The following is a 21135-nucleotide window of genomic DNA, read 5'->3' as shown; positions in this document are numbered from 1 at the left end:
TAGGGCATTGAATGGACTTGGGGAGGGGAGTGGGGAGTGACTGCTGTTGGGTACAAGGTTTCTTTTTGGTGTGATGAAACTGTTCAAAAATTAGTTTATGGTGATGATCACACAACTCTGTAAATACACTAAGAACCGTTGAATTGTACCCTTTAAATGAGTGAAATTCATGTTGTAAATTGTATCTCAATAACGTGGTTAAAAGTTTTAATTCATTTTTCTTTTTCCCACATCCTAGCACTTAAGGACAAGTGACTTTAAAACAGCTGCCACTGGGCCCCTGTGTTGGTACATATTCAGCTTCACTTTTCCCCTGTCATGAAAAGAGGTACCCAGCCTCTTCTAAGTCTTGTCCCTTCTAAATACTCCTCTATCCCTTCCTCTCATGTACAAATTGAACAAATAAGAGGACAGACTCTCAGAGTCCCTGTGTCCACCACCTACTACTCACTAGCTGACATTAGCACATTAGTAAGCCCGAGCAGAATTAAAAGAGAATATTCTTTTCTGCATCCTTTCCATAGCTTATTTCTTGATGTATTTTCATTAGGGTTTTGCAAATAGTTGACTCATTCAAGAGCAGATCTCCCACATGGTTGAAAAGCACTGGACAGAAACTTGAAAGGAGAGGAAGCCATTAGTGTCAGTTTGGAATGCTGGAGCCTGTCTCCAGTTGGATGCACAGCTTGGAGCAACCATAAACCTGCAGAAAAGTCAGATATTTCCCTGTTGTTTATCAAATGAGACACACACACACACACAATTTATTTGTGTAAGAATGTGAAGTATAACTGTTGGTACAAAATTGATTGAGGCAATAGGAAGTGGGATGATAAAATGAGTAGCTTCTTTCCACACCTTGAAAGCATATTCAGAAAGGAGTCAGATTAGCTCTGAGATGTGGGATGCAGTGACTGTGCTCTGAGAATGTGCTCCAGCTGTTGCAACGGCCTTGCCTGCTACATACATGTTGTCGGACATGACAACACAGTGGGCTGGTGATGTGGGCAGTGAAAGAGTTTACCAGAGGCCAAGGAAAGTTTAAGAACAAGCAAAAGTTTAATAGTTACACTACTACAGACAACAGTGGGCTACACAGATGAGAGGTGCCTGTGTGAGCACCGAGGGTCGGTTGTTGGGGTCTTTTATAAGATAGAGTCACAAGATGCCTGATTGGCTTGTGTGCACGTCTCTGATTGGTTGCAGGTGATGTAAGAGGTTTAAGGTCCCTGAAGGGTGGTGGGGTTTATGACTGATAAGGTGGGCTGAAACAAGCCATCCTGAGCTATTGTGAGATTAGGCATTACCTAGGACTATTAGTTTGTTAGGGCAACATGCCCAATAAAGAATGTATCTGTTGAAGGATCACAGGCAGACATCTGAGAGCCCAGGAATGAGGGTTGTTGGACTTTGAAGGATGGCTCCACAATACACCCTGCAGGGGCCAGGGACACCTAAAGTTCTAGTACTAGAAATTTTGGTTAGAAGCAAACCAGGAATCTGTGTGATGCTAGAGGTAGGAAGCGGCCACCATGTTTCCTTCTCTGACTTTAGTATGCATTTGCAGGTGTGAATCCCCAGAGAGCTGACTGCTATGTGGGCAGCAGACCTTGAAGCTTGGAGTGGACGCACAGTGGTGCGTCTGTCAGTGCTTTAGCCTTCTCTGGCTGTGATGGGCTGCTTAGCAGTCAGGAAATTCTGCCCAGATTGTAAATGAAATCTGTATCTGTATCTGCCTTAGCACTAAGGTACTTTTAACACTTTTGGTTCAGATGATGGAATTTCTGCAGATAAGAGTTTTCAAACAATATCTCGGACAGGGATCCATCTTTCTGAATTTTGTATGGTTATTCTTGGTTCACAGTTTAATTCCTCTGTTAGCAGGCCAGTGATTTCCTATATGAGATGGTGGGTCTGGTATCTCTTCATTGGATGCCAGGTGGTTGTCCATACACTTTCATGACTATCTCTGAGGTCTTTTCATATCCTCTCCTTATTGTCATCTAAGGTAAAGCTTATAATTTATTATGGCAGCTAGAGCATGGTTCTAGCTTCCTTTGGCTTAGGAAGAGAGGAGCATTGACCTCAAGATAGAGCCTGGCTGCCACATTTGGTGCTATAAAATGCCATGTAGAGAGCTGAATGTGTTGATGTCTGAAATACTTGTGGGAAGTCTCTCAAGTGTCTTCAGATACCTGCTGGCTTGCAATTTGTCTCTGATGTTTGCTTTCTGCAAAACTGAAGTACCTACCTTGGATAAGCAGATGAAGGCTGCCCAAGCATTAGTGATGGAAATGGAGCCTATTTTGAGCTGCCTGCCCTGCCACTGGGACCCAGCAACTGTCAAGTTACTCTGCTTTTTATGGGCATCTCCTACTAAAGATGATTTGTTGTCTTTTTTTCTTTTTTTCTTTTTTTTTTTTTTAGTTTAGGAGAAGATTTACATCAAAATAACCCTAATCTGAGAACGGCGGTGGGCAGGATTTTGTAACATTTTCTCTTCAGACACTTGCATGGTATTGTCTCTTTTCCTAATTGTTCTCTACCTTTTTTGTACTATAAATAGCACTCCAGTGGGTAGAAATTGCATGAGTTATGGTTCTTCAGAGAAATAGAACCAGTAGGATATGGAGGCACAATTTCTTCTTTATCAAGGGAGTCTCCGTTTTGTTCTTAAGGCCTTTCAGTTGATTGGATAAGTTCCACCCTTATTTTCAAAGCTGATCTCCTTTACTTAAACTCAGCTGACTGTAGAATCAACCACATTTGCAAAATATCCTCATGGCCACACCTAGGGTGGTGTTTGAATAACTGGGTATAACAGCCTCGCTAAATTGACTCATCAAATTAGTCATAATAGAAATAGCTGTCAAATTTTAAAATGGGAAGTATCTTAGAACTCTCCTGGTTATCTACCCACATCCTACCCTCGCCCCATTTTGTGGACGAGGAAACAGAGGCCCAGGGAAGTTTGTGATTTCAGTTCACGAAAAAGAAAAGAGCTTCTCAGCAGTTTCTCTTAACAAGTGAAAGCCTCGGGCTACTTCCTCCTGCCGCGTCAGCCAAGTCGTGCGGCATTAGGTTCTGGGCCATTCATTAATCAGAACTGAAATCGCAAATGAATTACTGGTACCTTTTCCCCCCTCTTTGTTATTTCTGCTTTTTTCTCAAGGGATTTTATAGCTGAGCTTTAAATAGAATTTAAAAAAAATACTACATGACATAATTATAGCCCTAAGTCTTAGAGTCTATTTTTAGCAGACACTGTCTTTTTATATTTTGTTCAATTTTGGTGATTACTGAAGTGGACCATGAAAGTGCATAAATTTTTTCCTGTTGCTAGCCAGGGATAGGAAACTTAATGGAAATATTATCCCCTCTCTGTGAACTGCCCCCTACTAAATTACCCCTTATATGATGAGAAACTAGATTATTTGGGAAAGTTGAAAAATAAAGAAAAGGTTATTGGTTTTTATTCTACATATTTTACATACTAAAATTCTTTTTCTAGAAGACAAACAGGATCACTTGTGAATGAAACTGTAAGTAATAATATATAAACTATCTTTGCAAAGAGGGACTGAAACTGCATGAAACCTCTGTAATAAATCTTAACAACTCCCTTTAAGGGGTGTATATAAGTAATTAGCCACATAGTCCGTGAGAAATTCTCACTTTGGGGAAATGAGACTTAGAAAGTTCCTGCTTTTAACCCCAGTGAACCACACCAGAAACTTAGAACATCATGCAAATCAGTTTCTGAATTTTCTACATAGTATTTGACAAGAAGCAAGATAGGCTGAAAGCTGGGAAAAGGGCCAAGTGCTTAGCTCACCCAAACTCATTTTAAAGTTTTTGGCTCCAGATATTCAAAGAAAATCAGTCTTCATCCTGTTGAATTGTTATGGAGGGAAATCACTTTAGTCTATAATATATAAGAACCTTTCTGCCTTCTTCAGTGTATAAGTTCTACTTGATAGTGAGAAATAGAGTTAGCACAGTGAGCTCAATTAGCTCAGTTCAGACAGATCAAAATGCTTTACTCATTTTCTAAGAAAATCTGAAATTTCTGGATAGGAAAAATGAATCTGTATTTTTTGAAATTCACTTTCAAAACTTCATGGCATTTAAGCAATCCAATTTAATGTCAGCTGAGAAAAACTAGTGTGAAACTTACATCCCATAAAGTGAATCCACCCTGCCTTTCATACATGGGAATAACTACCATCTGGAAAAAGAAGATTACTTGTATTTAGCCAAATACCAAGAAAATACTGCTCTAATTTTGACTTTCCTGTTTTCTTCTGAATATTGGATATGTTGTCAAGTATTATCATTTCAATTTTTTAGTACCTTAAAAATTAATAATAATTAAGGAGCTTTTATGAAGAGTCAGAATATGGCTTCTTTGTTATCACAGGTTGGTGCCTTTCTACAAATACTGGGAAAACAGTATTTTGAATTTTCTAAGTTTTTGCCTGTTGTTGACAGAGAAAAAGATAGGAGACTTTACCAGGGAAATTAAACTCAGAAAGGAGATACAGAACCAATGCTAACTCATAGTTAAGGGTCTTCCTTTAATTTCTTTTGGTCTTAGAGTAATTCATTGAGGTACTTTTTTTCAACTGATAACTGTCTACTCTTCAAGCACTGTGTTAGGTACTGCAGTCTCAGATGCTGTCAGACAAAAAAAAGCACGTGACATGATTCATAGTTTTTGTATCTTACAATTCAGATGAGCAAAAGGTCTCAGCAATTTTACTCATCAAGTGGCTAGTTTCAGGGAGTCCAGCAAATGATGTGTTTCATTAAGAGAGTGCAGAGGAAATCTAGTAACTTCCAGCTGGGGTGAGCAATCAAGATGAAGATGGAGAACGTGAAATCTGGGTGAGCATCTTAGATAATTGGTAGGGTTTGAAAAATAGAGAAAAGAAATAGGTCCAGGTACAAGGCAGAAGAAATTAACAGACTAATTTGGTGGATGGTAAGGAAACCTGGCTTTGTATAATGAATGATATGAAACGGAAGGAAAACAAGGACATTAGGTGGTTAATCACTTTGCACGTGTGTAGGATGTGAATGAATTTGGTCTTAAGTCTATTGAATTTCACTGATGATATGATTTTCAAGGAGATCTGTATAAAAGGCAGTTTGAGATATGTAGCTGGATCTTTAGTGTTTAGTTGAAATGCAATGCAGGGAAGAACAAGAGCTGCAACTAGAGGATGGAGTGTCTTTTGCCTGAAGGTGACAGTTAATGCGGGGGAGGATGAGTCATTGTTGGAAAGCATGCAGCATCCTTTGGATTGGGAACATTGGTCATTTATTTAAGCTGTCTCCTGCTGCTGGTTCTCTTGACGTTTTTCTTATTTGGCATATAGAGAAAAATAGTCAGCATGAGACACTACTGCAGACTCAGAATTAAGATTTTTAATTTAAAGCCTGAGTTTTCATTTTCTTTTTTGGAAACGTTATGCCTTTTGAAAAACCATCCCTAAGTGAGGTAATCAGTCTCGTTTGCCTTACTTATGCCTCCTATCAGTCTTCTTAACATTAATATTTACAAAATTACTCTGTAGTTCAGTTCCACAAATCTTTACTGAGTATCTGTTGTGAGGAATACAATGAAGAATACAACAGAGGAAGGTGAGATTTTTGTTGGTTGGAATATAGAGTACGTGGAAAGTGTAATAGAAAATAAGATTCGAAGCATAAGCTCTCAATGTTGAGCTAAGAGGGTACAACTGAGGGTTTTGAACAGAGAAGTTATTTCTAGGTGATACAGGAGAACATAGTGACTTATTTATGCTGTTTTGTTTGATGCAAATAACTTTCGCTGATGTTTATTTAAGTAGGGGATCAATTTCTCAAAAAGCAAGAATATTAGTGAAAGTATACTAAACAGCATCAGAGAACGTTCAATGTGAAATCTTGGTTATAGGAATCACTTCACTGGAAAATAGTAGGACAAAACTATTCTTAAATAAATAGTACTAGGTAAGGAAAACAGAGCTCACTGTTGGCCAGATGAGCTCAGGAAGCCTTTCTTCTTCACCTTGACTCTTATACATAGAAGCAATAGAAGTTTTAGTAATGTTATTTGAAGAACAGGAGGAGAAAATATTTGGCATACTCCTAAGGAATGAGAAGGTTGTTATTTAGCACATTGTTTAATGCAATGCCTTGATATATTTAGATCCTTTGTGACTTGGGAAAAAATAGCCCAGAGGTCAATGTCATTTTGATGTCATTTTGAATACTTTTCCCCCACAAATCTAATAAGATAAGAAAATTTTATATCAACCAAACAATCAGGCCAGGGCCAGTATCTAACTATTAGCCTCATTCAGTGTATTTGGTGAACTGTTCCTCTCAGAGCAGCTCAAATGTCAGCTTTTGTAGAGAATAGATTCATTCTCCTTCCCTCCCTCCTTCCCTTTCTCCCTCTCTCCTCTCCACTCCCCTACCCTCTCTCTTTCTCTAGCTTTCTTTCACACACACACACACACACGCACACACACACACAGACACACACACACACACCCAGTACTTAAGCCAGATAGTTAAAGTCAATAAACTGATGAGCTGGCCTCTGTGAGAGTAACCATGACTAGTTCTAAATTACTAATGGTCAGTGTGATCCCATTTGATGTCCCATTTGATATAGTGAGCAAGCAACTGTGTTACTAACCTGTTGATGGATGCAAAAAGAGGGGAAATTAAAGTTACTTTCAGTTGAGCAATATGGGATTTAAAGTATAATTTAAGCCCTTGTGCTTTTGATGAAAGTCATATTTTATTCCTTAGAGATGGTCAAAATGTGATTACCCAAGGTTACCGGGATTCTATGATGTTAGTATAAATGGAGGCATTGCTCAGCTACTTGGCTTTTATGACAATTTTGAAAATGAAATTTAATTATCTCATTCATAGTTCATGGGAGGGTATATCTGTAATGATCCTCTTTGACCAAAATAGAGGCTTGAGATATAGTAAGTTCCCTGACATCGAAGACGTTCAGCTAGAACTGAGAGACAGTTGACCTGGGGTTGTTTAGCGTACATTTATTGTGTAGGAGTTAACAAGATTAGGGTTTCTAAACCCCAATGTAACAGGTGATAGTGATGCTGGACAAAGTCTGGCTCTGTGCAGACTGTTGAAATAGTTGATAGCCAACATCACCTAGGACACAGGTTAAGTGAGAGGGCTGATGTCAAGGACCAAGGGTTAAAGCAGTGAATCTGTCAAGGGCCAGAGAGGTTAAAGCAGTGGCTCTAACTCTGGCCGTTAGAATCTAAAGGAACTTTAGGCAGAGATGGCCAGCACCATGGACAGCTCTTCAGTGCTGTGGCAGGAATGCGAAGTCATCTGTGGTTTAGCTTGGGAAAAGTGCCTTCCAGATCCTGGTTCCACCTCTCCCTAGCTACAGATCCCTACCATGGACAGCAGTTTAATTTATGCAAAGCCTCAGTTATCTCATCTGCAACATAGGAATGAAATCTGCTCTACATAATTCTTGTGGTACACATACTAGATGATAAGCTGTAAGTGAAAGTATGCTAGATTCTTCTCAAGGTGTGGAAACAACAGTTAAATAAACTGGTGGGAAGACCAGATTACTGTAAGCAGATATACGATTTGTTGGTAAGAGAAGGGAACTAGGATATACTGCATGTCTCTTAGGTTCAAACAGAGGTTCTTATAATTAGTATGCCATTTTATTTTCATAACAACTCTGTGTACCCAGCAGAGAGCAGAGGGGTCAGTGCATACCATGCCTTTCCATCATAACATATTCCTTTGATTACTGCTGCCAGGCTGAAAGGAATGACATCTGGGCCAGAATGGTGATAGAACTAAGACTCTTGACTTTTTCAAGAGTGATCTCTGGTTTTCCTGGTGGCAGAAAGCAGGAATGAAAGACAGAAAGACAGAGTAAGGGATATACCTCAGCCCTCAACAAGGGGATAACTGAGTTTCCCTGGCCAGAAGATGGAGACATATATCCCAGGGCCCTTTTTAGAAGAAGGTGAACCAAGTTCACTAGGATGATCCAGTTTGTTCCTGAGGTTGCTAGAGGTCTGACCATGGTGGGGATTCTCTGCAAAAGCCCTCAACCTGGTGGCTATTATAGGAAATGAAAATTATACTTTGATATCTGTGTGTGATTACTGTATGTGGCACAGTGACGTCTTACTGAAAAGCATCTAACTACTGTTACAATTATTTTAAGGGGAGTGAAATTCTGGTGTCAGTAGCATTTAATATTCTTGTCTTTGATGAAGCCAGAGTATTTTTCTTGTGATCCCTTCATAAAATTTTATTAGACTTAATTTGAGCCTTCATTTCAAAACAGAATAGCATATCTAATTTTTTATAGACATGAATTCTATGTGTGAAAAATGACCATTTGCATATGTAAATTGATTAATATAAATTGTATTATAATAATAATTAATGGGGTAGCAAAGAAATATCCTTGACATCTTTCCACATAGTTTATCTCATGTATATAAGGATGTTGGCAGCTACAGGGAGTTTTATGAGACTACTATTTAAGTTCTTTTATCTGAAGATCACTTGGGCTGATTTTTTTGTTACCAGTTTGATAGATGCTTGTGATTATCTGTTCAATAGCCCATTGAGGAATAAATTGAAGATGTAGCAATTTTCTACCTAGGTAGCTTTTTAGATCCATTGTCAAAGGGAAATGATTATTGTATGATGCTGTTGTCCCATGGAACTTTCAAAAGGAGGACATTAGTGATTTGATAGTTATGTAATGATTTATGTAATAGAAAGAGTACTAGGGTTGAAATCAGAAGATACAAGTGTGAATTTTTGTTTCATTACTTACCAGGTGCATGGTTTTTGTTAAGTTGTTTATACCCTCTGAGTCACAACCTCCTCCTATGAAAATGGGACTGCCTACCTATGTCAGAAAATAGTCGTGAGATTATATTAGATGTTTGTCAAAGTGCTTAAAACTTGTGACACATATTTTTAAAACAAAATTTATTTATAATAATTTCTTTTTTTGTTGTTACTTTCTACAGAAAGTGAGTGAGAAGGTTGGAGGAGCTGAAGGAACCAAGCTAGATGATGACTTCAAAGAGATGGAGAGGGTGAGTCTTCATCGCTTAAAGTTCCCTTGACATAAAATTGTCCTGCATACTAAGTGGAGAAGGGAGAAAGGAGAGGGGAAACTCTTCTCCACTGGTGCCTGAGAATACATTTTGTTATTCTGTAAAGTGCTCTACTTTTAGCATGTATTTTAAAACAGAAAATGTAAAGTATTGTAGTTTTTTTTTTTTTAACTACCTGAGAACAAAGCCTCCGCGAAGGTGAAATGTCTTAATGTGCTTCTGGTGCATTTTATCATCACTTTTCCAAATTCAGACGACGTGGAGCTGGTGTTTGAATTGCGGTGAGGTGGGAAGAAAAGAGGAGAAGGTGGAGAATGATGGACCACGTGTTTTGGGGAGAGTTTAAGTCACTTAGTGGTTTTCAAGGACTTTCCTGACAGGACTGGGCCAGCAGTGGCTGCAGGTGTGACAGAGAGAACACGGCATGGAGCCTGTCCAACCTTGGCCCGAAGTCCACTTCTGCCACTTACTGCATGAAGGATTAAAAATAATAAAAATCATTTAACATTCTTCCTTAAAAAATAGCAGTTTCTCAACAAGTGAGAGTGGAGGTGAGGAACAAAATGTCCTTTCTCATTTTTCTTGAGATAAACACCATACTTACAGCCACTTACATGGCTTATGATATAAGAGTGTGTATTGGAAGGAATGATTTTAGATGTTAAGTTGTGGATGGGTCAAGGATCTGGGAATACAAACCCTGTACTTGAACAGAGAGGATGTCAAAAGCCTATGATACCCAGAAACCACATTTTCAGTCTATTCCAGTTCCAGTGGGCTGCCTCGGTTTTGCTATTTTTGCTCTTTGCATGAATGATAAGGCAAAGAAAATTCCTAGATGCTTTCTGACTTGTCCTTTTCAGGTTTTCTTCTGATGAGTTCATTGATGAATATATCACATTCTTATTTTGCACCTCCTCTGAGGCAGGCATTTAGGATACAGCAGTGAGCAGGGTAAATAAGGTTCCTGACTGCATTAAGTCATAATCAAGGAGGGACACATACTGGCCAGTGTGGCTAGGGTAATGAAACATGACACTAGAGAAGCTTGGAGCAGAGGAAACTCGCCCACACAGCGTGGCCAGGGAGGATTTTTCTAAGATTAAAGTGAGGATATGGAGGATGAGTAAGAGTTAGCAGAGCCTGGTGTGTTTCTGGTAAAGGGAACAACAGACAGGGGAGAACAGGACACATGTGAGTTCCTGAAAGAAAGATGAGTTGCCAGGAGGCAGGAGTCTTGTGAAATGAGACTGTTTAGTGTTTACCCAGTTGGTATTTCTGGCTAAGTTTTTGAGATGAACCTCACTGATAAGCTAGGTACCCACTGGAGAGGAAATTTAACATGAGAGTCCTGAGTCCCCCAGAACTCTGAGAAGCCAGCCTCCTATACCGAAGGCCTGGCATCCACTTGCCCCCACTGGACTGAAGTCTATATTGGTCCATGTTTTCTCCTCTCTGGACAGTTCTAAGTACCACCTGATCTTCAACCAAAGCTGGTAGTCACCACTGTTTATAGTTATGGAAACAGTGTTCTCCGCTTCCTTCTTTTGCAGCATCTGGTCCTCCAAAACTTGACACACCTGCTCAGAATGACATGGCTTTGACTCTTCCACTCCTCGTAATGTTGGAGTTCCACACTTCTCTGGATGAGCAGCCTTGTGGTCTGTTAATTTGCACCAGCCTCTATGCCCAGTCTTCCTTTGTCCCCCTCACCCTTTGATGTCTCCTTCCCACCCCAACCCCAGAGGGAATTTATGGCATGCCACTCGGCCAGTGCTTTGTCATTAATGATGAATTAGGCTAGTATTTAGGAGTTTAGAACTAAGGAATCAGAATTTGAGTTCTGCTTTCAGCATCTGTCAGGACACAGGGTAATAAGCTAGGTAGCTCACTGTCTAAGCGGAGACAGACTAATTTTCTGTTTCTTAAATGAGACTAAAAGGAATAAGAAATTTGGAGAACAGTGTAGAGTTTGTAACTGAACAACTAATTAAATCTTTGAATCCATACCAATCTTGCAAAGTAATTGAGATAAAAGAGGCTCTTACAAGTATTTTACTTCAGGCAAAGATCCACAGACATCCCTCTGAGTCTAGATAAGATTTGTTTTTCCTTTTTCTCAGAAATATTAAGATTCTGAAGTTTTTATTTCAAAATATAGATATTCCTACAATAAATTGAACTTTTGTTGCGTGAAAAACACACCTGTGGTTTTGCATTTGGATTTATACCTAAGTAAATGAAGAGATTTAGATTTTAGTGCAGTGTGGAAATTGTTTTATTCCATTTATTTCACATATCTTTTGTCTTCTCTGTGGCTTTGTGGCAAATTTGTACTCTCTACCCAAGTTAAAATTCACATTAAAGGTAGAGATTTCTGTGGTAATTGGAAAGCACATGCTTTAGATTTAGAATCTCAAATCGGTTCTCTCTATTAATATGTTTATTACTCACAAAAACACTAGCTCAGTGTTCCCAAGCCTGCAGAAGAATCACCTAGCCATGATCGGTTTTCTGATCATCAAGCATTTAGAGTAGAGAGACCTTTGTTCAGCTATGTTCTCAAAGGTGCAATTAGACAACAAAATGAGATAAATTAGAGGTTTGCATCAAGCAGCACTACTGGGAGAGAGAAGTGGATATTCTTAGAGATTGTGTCTCTAATCAGCCACCCCATCCACTCTCCTGCTGAAATGCAGTAAAATTACCATGTGTGTGTCTTAGCTCTTGGAGTCTTCCCCTCCCAGAGCTGATTGGATGGAATCCTGCAGTTGTGTTGTCTCTGCAGGAACCCTGCCTATAGCCATTTCTCCTCTTATGTGCCTTGCATGGAATTGTTTCTGTTAATTTTTTTTCTGTTTCTGTTTTTTATTTTTATTTTTTGTTGAAGTATAGTCAGTTTACAATGTTGTGTCAATTTCAGATGTGCAACATAGTGTTTCAATCATTTATATGCATACATATATTCCTTTTCATATTCTTCTTCATTATAGGTTCTCATTACACTGAGAACACATTGCTACAAGATACTGAATATAGTTCCCTGTGCTGTACAGAAGAAATTTGTTTTTAAATCTATTTTATATGTAATATAATCTATTTTGTATATATATCTGTTACTTACAGGCTTCATCAAACATAGACTAAATTTCTTACCATGCAACAGACATTGTATGGATGTTTTCTTTGAAAAGCTGTAGATTTTTTGTCAAGAGGAAGTTCTAGAATTTGAGGGCTCTCTGATTTCTTGTCAGATTTCCATCAGTTGCTGTGGTGATTCTGTGTGTTTTTTGTATATAGTTATGCTCATTAATTCACACAGAATATCTATAAATGCCTCAATGTGGCAGGCATCGCGCTTGGCAGCAGAAATACAAAGATGATTAACGCATAGTTCCCGCCTTCAAGGAGCTTCCCATTTTGATGGAAGAAATGGGCACGTAAATCAGTGTCTTATAGGACATGATGCTTGGTGCCCTGTGCAGTATTTTCATGGGAGACCTAACTCAGACTGGGTAGATCAGTGGAAGCTTCCTAGAGGAGAGGGCATCTGAGCTAAATCCTGAAATTTCCTCGTTTCTGTGTACATGAGTAATGTAGAACTATGCGGGAACTGTGCGTTAATCATCTTTGTATTTCTGCTGCCGAGCGTGATGCCTGCCACATGGAGGCATTTATAGATATGAGAAGTCCACATCAGGGAATATAGTGTATCTTTTTGCAGCCTGGAAAGTATCATGAGAAATTGCTTTTGTTGAAACCAGGAGTCCTTGAGTTGAAAACATGGCTATAGACCTACTTTAATGAGAACGGAATTTTTCTGAAAGGGCAGCCTCCAGTTTTAAGGCAAGCAGATGTTAAGAAAGAATGGAAAGTATGTCATTTCATATGAGAGTGAGAAAGAGTAGATTGCTTGCAGAGCAGGCTGTGGGGAAGGCCAGTAGGAGAATGTCCAGGGTCATTATCTCCATACCCTTAGTTAGTCATTGGGTGGAGAGGGGCTGGGCCCTTCTGTTTAACCCCAATGGTGGACTAGAATTAATGAGTAGAAGCTATGGGGAGATAGATTCAGGCTTGACATAAGAAAGAACTTTATTTTTTTTTTCTGTCAAAGCTTTTTAAATAAAAAAGGGCCTGGGGAATTAATTCCCCATCATTGTCCATGTTTAAACAGAGGCTAAACCCACAATTCCCACATTCTTTGTGAAGCACACTAATTGTCAGCTCCTTCGAGTTTCATGGCAAGTAATTTATTACTAACAATGTCATTTTTAATAATGTCAGTGCTACTTGGGTTCTAGCGATCTGTCTGAAATGGGAGAGAAAGGAGTAAAGTCCCAACCAGCACGCTCAGAGTTTCACGGATCCCTGAGTGCACCCACGGGCACCTGTCATAGACGTGGTTGTCTCTTCCTGTGTGTAGTGGTACAAGAGATGACGTGGAAGTGGATTACTGTCCTTAGACACTGACTGCTGGTGTAGAATTATGGGGCGGGTGAGAGCTCCAAACAGGATGAGCTTTAAAGATATCTTTCTGCTTACCCTAAAATTTGGTGAAGCCAGGCTGCTTCTCAGTTACTTGTTTGCAATATATTCCCAAGCTAATACTCATTAAAGATAATGCCCAAGAAGATTAGCAAAAAAAAAAAAATATATATATATAAACAAAAACAAAAAAAAAACCGTTGGGGGCAATCTTAGCCAAATGCGTTGTTTATTTTTGTTTTCAACACACTTTATTAATCAGGCTTTCCAAACACAAGAGATAACTGTGACAGAGCAGAGCAGTTTGGGGACAGGTACATTCATTCTTCTGAGTCAGTAGGAAGCTGTCAAAACATCCCCTTGTTGGACCAGCCTACCAGCCTGTGTCTCACTGCCAGACAGACGTTTCCAGGGTGCTGTTTTCATCATGCCTCTTCCTTGTTTAATTAGGGGTTCTTGCTCAGGTTCTCATTACTTTAAGCAGGTGTGTATTCATTCTTAATAAGTACATTTTCCCTTAACTTTGGTGACAGAAAAATTAAATGTTTCATGTGACATTTCAACATTTTATTTTGTGCAACTGCTGCAAGTGACCCCATGTCCAAGTAGGTGCTTAATTTATCTACTTAGTATTGATCACTGAACCCACAAACTGTGTATCCATTTTCAGGTACCTATTTTTTCAAAAGGCAGAAGCAACCATTGGTGGTGGTTAGATGAATGAGCGTGGCTGCATTTCAACAAAACTCACCTAGGGACACTGAAATTTGAAGTTCGTATAATTATTATATGCAACAAAATAGTTGTATTCTTTTGAATTTTTCCAACCATTTAAAAATGTAACAACAGGTAGTGGCCCAGATTTGGCCCACTGGCCATAGTTTGCCAACCCTTGTCTGAACGTGGAGAAGAAGAGTGTTACAGTGAGTAAAGAAGGTTGAGGGGGCTGGTTCTCTCCCTACCCAGAGTTGTAAATTACAAGACTGCATAGTGGAGGGAGAACCTTCCTACTGAGCACTGCTAAAATCTTGACACTGAGAAAATTGAAGTGAAAAGAGCAGAAGAATATGTGCCTATGCTTTTACTTTCAGGAAGAAAAAAAAAAACCTTTATTTCACCCAGAGAAGTTTTTATTTCCTGACGAATAGAAAGCACTTTATGATGATGGTGATTATGATTATTACTGAGCATAGAGATGGGGGAGAGGTAGAAATTGGTCAGCCTCCTCCAACATAGGACTTCAGAATATCTAGTGGTCATTGGTCCATTCACTTCTTCTGGCATTCTCTCTTAGGAACCTTGACATTTGTAGCTACTTTTCTTCCCGTGATAGCCACACAGGACATTTGGATTCATTTGATATCAAATGCCTTAAGCCCTGTCGTACAGTCAGCAAGAGATCTGTTTTCCTCCTGTCATGCATGTAACCTGGTCTTTCAGCCTGTTTATTCGGCTTGTAACCTTTGATTTCATTTCTGTGACACTGAGTACCTAGTGGTTGGTTGGCATGTTGGTAACACTTCCAGGACTTCCATGTATGGCCACACAAGTCCTGCTCTGCACAACCCCAAGTAACCACTATGTACTTCAGAACTAAATACTACTTAGCTGCATACTCATATCTAAGACATTAAAAATTCAAGTTAACCAAAAGGATGTGGTACAGGGTTCACATTAGGCAGGCATTTCTTAAATAGGAGTGCTTTTTAAGATAACTTTATATCATGATGACTGCATAAGAAAAAAATGTTTTCACCTGTTAATCACAGCAATAGCAAACTCCTTTACACACACAGTAATCTGACGACCATGGAAGGGGAAGTTATTAAATATTTGAAGAACAAACCTGAAAGATAAAATCTTCTGGTTCTGGTTTGGCTTCTGATTATGAAAGAAAAGAAGGTTTACCCCACCTATGAAAGGCTGATTTTATGTGTTGGTGCAGTAGGTTATTGATAAAATTGGAATTGAGGAAGGAGCCCATGAACTCTAAACAAAACAAAACAAAACAAAACAGTAATATCCCCATGGACTTAATTGATACCTGATATTCTACCATCAAAGCTGAATTCCTTTCACTCATACTTAAGCATTCCCTGCATGTACCTTGGGTAGGAGGATGCATTAATTTTCACTGGTCATTTACCCTATAGAGTGGTTGAGTGGACCGCATGTGTTGGTAAGAAAAAGAATCCATGGGGGAACTTAGAAAGGACCTAATCGCATGGCCTCTCCACGTGGGGAGAAGGGCACAGCAGAGAGAGGACTTGGGGACCTGCTAAATGCAAATGCTGAGCATTCAACATTTTGCAAGGGTAGACTCTAGGACCAAGGTTTTTATTTAGAATTAAGCGAAAGTTCAAGGACTGATTACAAGTGTTTGCTCAAAATTTTTATGTACTTGGGATGTTCTCGGAAGTTAAATAAAAACTTTTCCACTCTTACTTGAATAAACAGAGTCGATGTTGCATTTTTCTTTTCTTTGGGGCAGTGAAACCTGCCAACATGCCTGGCCCACTATAGACATCCAGTAAATGCCTCTGGGGCAAAGTATAATTCATTATCTCCACCTTATTTTTTTTAATTTACATTTAATCTCTGCATTTTCAAGCATGTGCATCACAAATTCATACTTTTTGGGTCATGGACCCTCTTGTCTAGCCCCATTCTTTGGTATAGGCACACCAGCCAGCTCTAGCATTGTAATGATGGAATGGCATGATTTTATGGGGTTTTCTGAGTCACTTGAATAGTGAACCATTTTCAGAGACCACCTCAGGCCACTTGGAGAGGAAGCCACTGCCACCTTATTTTACTAGAAGCTAATGAAGTATATTTTGAAACACGTTTTAGGAAGTTACCAGGTTCCTCTTTGGATGAGTAGGCTTTCCAGATCTTGGTGGAGCACAGCTGAACGCAGAGGCAGAGTTACCTCTGGCAGGTCCGGGAGCCCTCACTGTCCACCGCAGGCCTGCTTGTTGCTCTGTTGTCCCGCCAGGGACATATTCAAGCAAAAAAGAATTTTTTTGTATATACTCAAGCAAAAATGAAATTTTTGACGCTAATAATTTATATCATTTCGAGTATTTATTTTCTCATTTCAGAAAGTGGATGTCACCAGCAGGGCTGTGATGGAAATAATGACTAAAACCATTGAGTACCTTCAACCCAATCCAGGTAAGGGGTCATTTTATACCTTCAGGGGATCCCTCCGGGTAATTTTGAGTTTCTCTTTGGGGGACATTTTAGTTTGGTGTGTTTCTTCTTCCTCAGTCTGCCAATCAGGAGGTTCAGTGACTTCAGGTAGAGCACTTCTTGTGGGGAGGGAGCACTTTCAAGGCTCACACTGAAGTAACTAGAGGCTGCTGTGGTGTTTTGTCTGACTGCAGTGTGTTTAACAAACTGCATGGTGCAGGCAACATGGGTGGCACATAACGTCAGGGGAGCTGTAAGCTGCTATTAACTGAAAGAAATTGTAGGAAAGAAAACTGGGAGAGCTGTAAGGTAAAATACAGTGGTTCCCTGAAAGTGTGAAAAAGTAGGAAGTTGAATGGTTTTGTTAAATACAGAGGATTTCTGTTCATACACATCACTGATCAGCATTGCTAACCTGTTACCACTTGTACGAGGAGGGAGTTATAAGAGAGATAATAGAGCTATACCTTGAAAAGAGAACCAGGTAGAACTGGGGTGACCTCCATGGGCACAGGTTGTAACAGAGCAAAGCACCTGTTCTAGACCCCCAACTACTCTTCCTGTATAACAGCTCCCACCTGCAGAGTGTGGAAGCTTGAAGCAAGGCTGGACATATGTAAGTGAAATGCATGAATGTTGGGAAAACGGCTTTCTCTGGAAGCTGGTTTCTTTGGGAGTTTCAGGTTGAGATTCCTATGTCTTTGGTGGTCCTAGGAAAGATGATCCAGGCACTGTGTCAGCCCCAGTTTGGATACTGAGCACTAGTGGGTCAGAGATAAGGAAAGGAGAGATACGGAATAAGAGGAAGCAGGCAGGTATAGTATGTGCTCTCTACTGCCCTCTGCTGCTGGTTGCAGCTTCACTCAACATTTAGTTTGACAGCACAGCTGCTGTTTTGAAGCTCAACATACTATGTGGGAATAACATTCTCAACTTTTTTTCTGTCTTAAACTACATCAGAGATGGGATTATGTGAAGAAGAATGATATAGAAGTAAATGATAAGGCATAGGAACCAGACACTTAACTGACAGTGGACCAAGTGGTTGGCAAATTAGGCAAAGAATAGCAGAAATCAATTCTAATTTGTACCCAGAGCCTTTTTCACGACTTTGATACTCCACAGAGATGCAAGGATCTCTTGGATGTTCACCTAGTCCTTAGTATTTAAATGGATGTGATGGGTCAGTTCTGAAGAGAACCGCTCACCCTGCCTCACCATAAGAAGTCATTGTTTAGCGCAGGTTATTTTTATCTTGATCTTTGCATAGAACTTTGAAGTGCTCTGATTTCCTGGGATTTACACATGATAAATTGTGCTAGTAACTCACTGTTGTACGGCTATGATCAAATATAGGGAAAAGGAGGGAAAATACAGTATCTATTGAGCACGAATGCATTTTCAGTATTTGGTAGTTATGTACACTATCTCTCCTCTCTAAGAGTAACCTTTTTTTTTTTTCTGACTGCAAAACTAAAGCACAGTTGAACAATTCATAGTATAGGGAAGAGACTAAAAATCTGTTAACACAAACTCTTAGTGGGGACCCGGCATTGTTCCTGAGTCTAACGGAGCTCGGTTGTAGGTAGGTGTTGCGTGTTGGATAGGATGCCCCTCAAAAACCCAGGGCCACCCAGAACCTCAAAATGTGGCTTTATTTGGAAATAGCATCTTTTGAGATAGAATTAGTTAATGATTTTAAGATGAACTCATCCTGGAATTAGAGTGAGCCCTGAATCCAACAACTGGTGTCCTTTAAAGAAGAGAAAACTCAGAGAGACATAGGGAAGAAGGCCATGTGAAAACAGAGGCCAAGATGAGAGTGACACTGCCACAAACCAAGGAAGCCGCGAGGCACCGGAGCTGGAAGAGGCAAGGAAGGGTTCTCCCAGAGAGCCTCCGGAGAGCCAGCCCTGCTGATGCCCTGATTTCAAGCTGCTTGAACCGTGAGAGAGTGAATTCCTGTTGTTTTAAGTCACACAGTTTGTGGCAATTTTTTATGGAAACCCTAGAAAAACCAGTATAGTAGGAGAGACTAATTTTCTGCAGAAGAAGATAAGGGCCAGAGAATTTAAGAAACTTTCCCAAAGTTACACACCTAGGGAGGAATGAAGCCAGGGATTGGGACGCAGGTCTGACTACCCCATAAGCCCAGGAACTTTCCGTGGCACAATCCTGCTTCTGAGAACAATGGGTTCTTCATTTAGGTACAAAGGGGCCTTCACTTACAGAGTGAATACGACAGAAATTCAGAAAGGAAACAGATTGAGGGGTGAGACTTATTTTAGTAAAAACAATTACAGGAGAAAGTCATTGGGGGAGATCTGAATTTTTAGAAATGACATATCTGTGACCAAGGAGGATCATTAAAGGCCATCACAAGGCAATCACAAATTGGTTTCAGAAAAGCAGTTATATATGGACAGGCCACATACGTATACAAATATGTGTCATACAAAGGGTCCAGAACAAAACAAAATTTCACATACTCTTTCTACAGAATTTAGGCAATCTGTGTTTATTGGTTTATAATAGATATGACTTAGTTCCTCCATGAATTTCTTGCCCTGAGAGCAGACATTGACTAGAGCTCCTGAAAGGTCCAGTACACTTGTTCAAAACGCAAGTGTCCTTGAGAAGGGGACACAGGAATCTAGCCAACACCCAGAGACTCCCAGTCCTCAGGCACAGAAGAGCAGAATCTTCCCAAACTCATGCTGTTTGATAAATGGTTTGACCACTTGTACTCTCAGTGACCCCAGAAGCTGGGTCAACCAGTATGAATCACCAGCTGCTGTTCCTGAATAAGCAAGGTCTGGCGGGGGTCAGGAGAGAGGCTGATGCAGAGTAACAGATTTACATGGACAGGCCAGTAGAAGCTGTGGAAATTAATGCTTTGAGGGCACTTTGAGAGTATTTGGTGTTAGATGAATACCCTCGGATGCATTCTGGCTCTCAGATCTGTCCCTGTGGAGCCCTTACATCTTTTATAGTCTCAAAACTAAGTTCCTATTGAAATGATGACCAGAGCATTTGATTACTTTTCACAGATCTCTAGATATGCTCTGTGTAGGCCCCACATCTGCTCTTGCCCACCTCCAGAGTGATATTTTTAAAAGACAAATCTGATCATACCATATTGCCAAAAACCCTTCAATGACTTTTCACTGATTTGGGGATTAAGTTTTAAATTTTTAACCCAGTTTAAAGGGCCCTCCCTGCATGGTCAGCCTGCCCCTTCCCCTCCACCTTGCCAGGCAAACGGTTCTCTCAGGTCCAACATACATGTCATTTGGAAGCCATCCTGGACCCCCGACTATAGTAAGTTCCCCTGTCACCGACCCTCTCAGATCCTGGTTGCTTTGTCCTGCTGGTACCCACATGCTTACTGTAGCTCTTTGGTGTTTGTCCTCCCCTGCGAGGACAGGACTGTGCCTGTCTTATTCACCCTCATGTCCCTAGCCCCCCGCTCAGTCAGATATTTGAATAATGAATTATGAAGCACAGTTGAAAGTCAGCGGCTAATGTGATAAAACTGCCATGATTTAAGTAAGAAAAGGAAAAACACTTGCTTTTCCCTGAACCATCAGCTCTACCCATGTATTTATCAGATGCATTCACTGTGTGCAAAGAACAATTCTAGGTGTGGTGGGGTAGCAACGGGACCAAGACTGGGCCCCTCGCCTCTGGGACTTCACAGTCTAATCACACAGGAGAGCTGCTCAGAGGCCTTCACAGCTAATTCCTTCTGGAAATTCCAGCTAACTGATGAAGTGAGGAGGGGTGAATGAGGTCACAGGTCTACAGGAGTGGCCTGCAAAGCAGGGCTTTCAAGACCATGGAACAGAGAGTTGTAAAATCTTTCAGCTCGATCTGTGAAATTCTGACAGGAACAGCATAAACCAGTACAGATTTCCAACCTGCTTATAAAAGCCCTGTGTACGTCTACTGATTGTGAGCCCTTGTTCTCATGGTGTCTAAGAGCAAAGATCATCAGAGAAGACACAAATCAATTTTCTTTATGAGTATTCTGATGCCACGTTGGGGGTGGGTGGGAATGTACTAAATCTATACTATCCAATAGAAATAAAATGCAAGCCACGTGCATAATTTTGAATTTTCTAGTAGCCACATTAAAAAAGGTAAAAAGAAAGATAAAAGTGATTTTAGTATTTTATTTAACCCAGTATGTCCAAAATTTAAAAATCATTGAGAAGTTTTACATTCTTTTTTTTTTTTACACCAAGTTTTGAAATTTGGTGTGTGTTTTATACAATATAGCATATCTCAGTTTGGACTAGCCGCATTT

At 40.0% G+C, this 21135-nt stretch overlaps 1 protein-coding gene across 4 annotated transcripts in view; it reads left to right on the top strand.

Moving 5' to 3' along the window:
• Positions 1-21135, top strand: part of SH3GL2 (SH3 domain containing GRB2 like 2, endophilin A1) — a 169172-nt gene that overhangs the window by 111221 nt on the left and 36816 nt on the right. For all 4 annotated transcript variants that reach the window (XM_006208272.3, XM_072959364.1, XM_072959363.1 and 1 more), the window contains exons 2-3: positions 9057-9125; positions 16736-16808. In XM_006208272.3, the coding sequence (XP_006208334.1) occupies positions 9057-9125; positions 16736-16808 (142 nt within the window). The remainder of the gene's footprint in view (positions 1-9056; positions 9126-16735; positions 16809-21135) is intronic.

Source organism: Vicugna pacos, chromosome 4 (assembly GCF_048564905.1).
Source record: "Vicugna pacos chromosome 4, VicPac4, whole genome shotgun sequence".
Classification (NCBI taxonomy): Eukaryota; Metazoa; Chordata; class Mammalia; order Artiodactyla; family Camelidae; genus Vicugna; species Vicugna pacos.
Note: the sequence above shows the minus strand (reverse complement) of the source record. Positions and strands in the feature narration are given on the sequence as shown.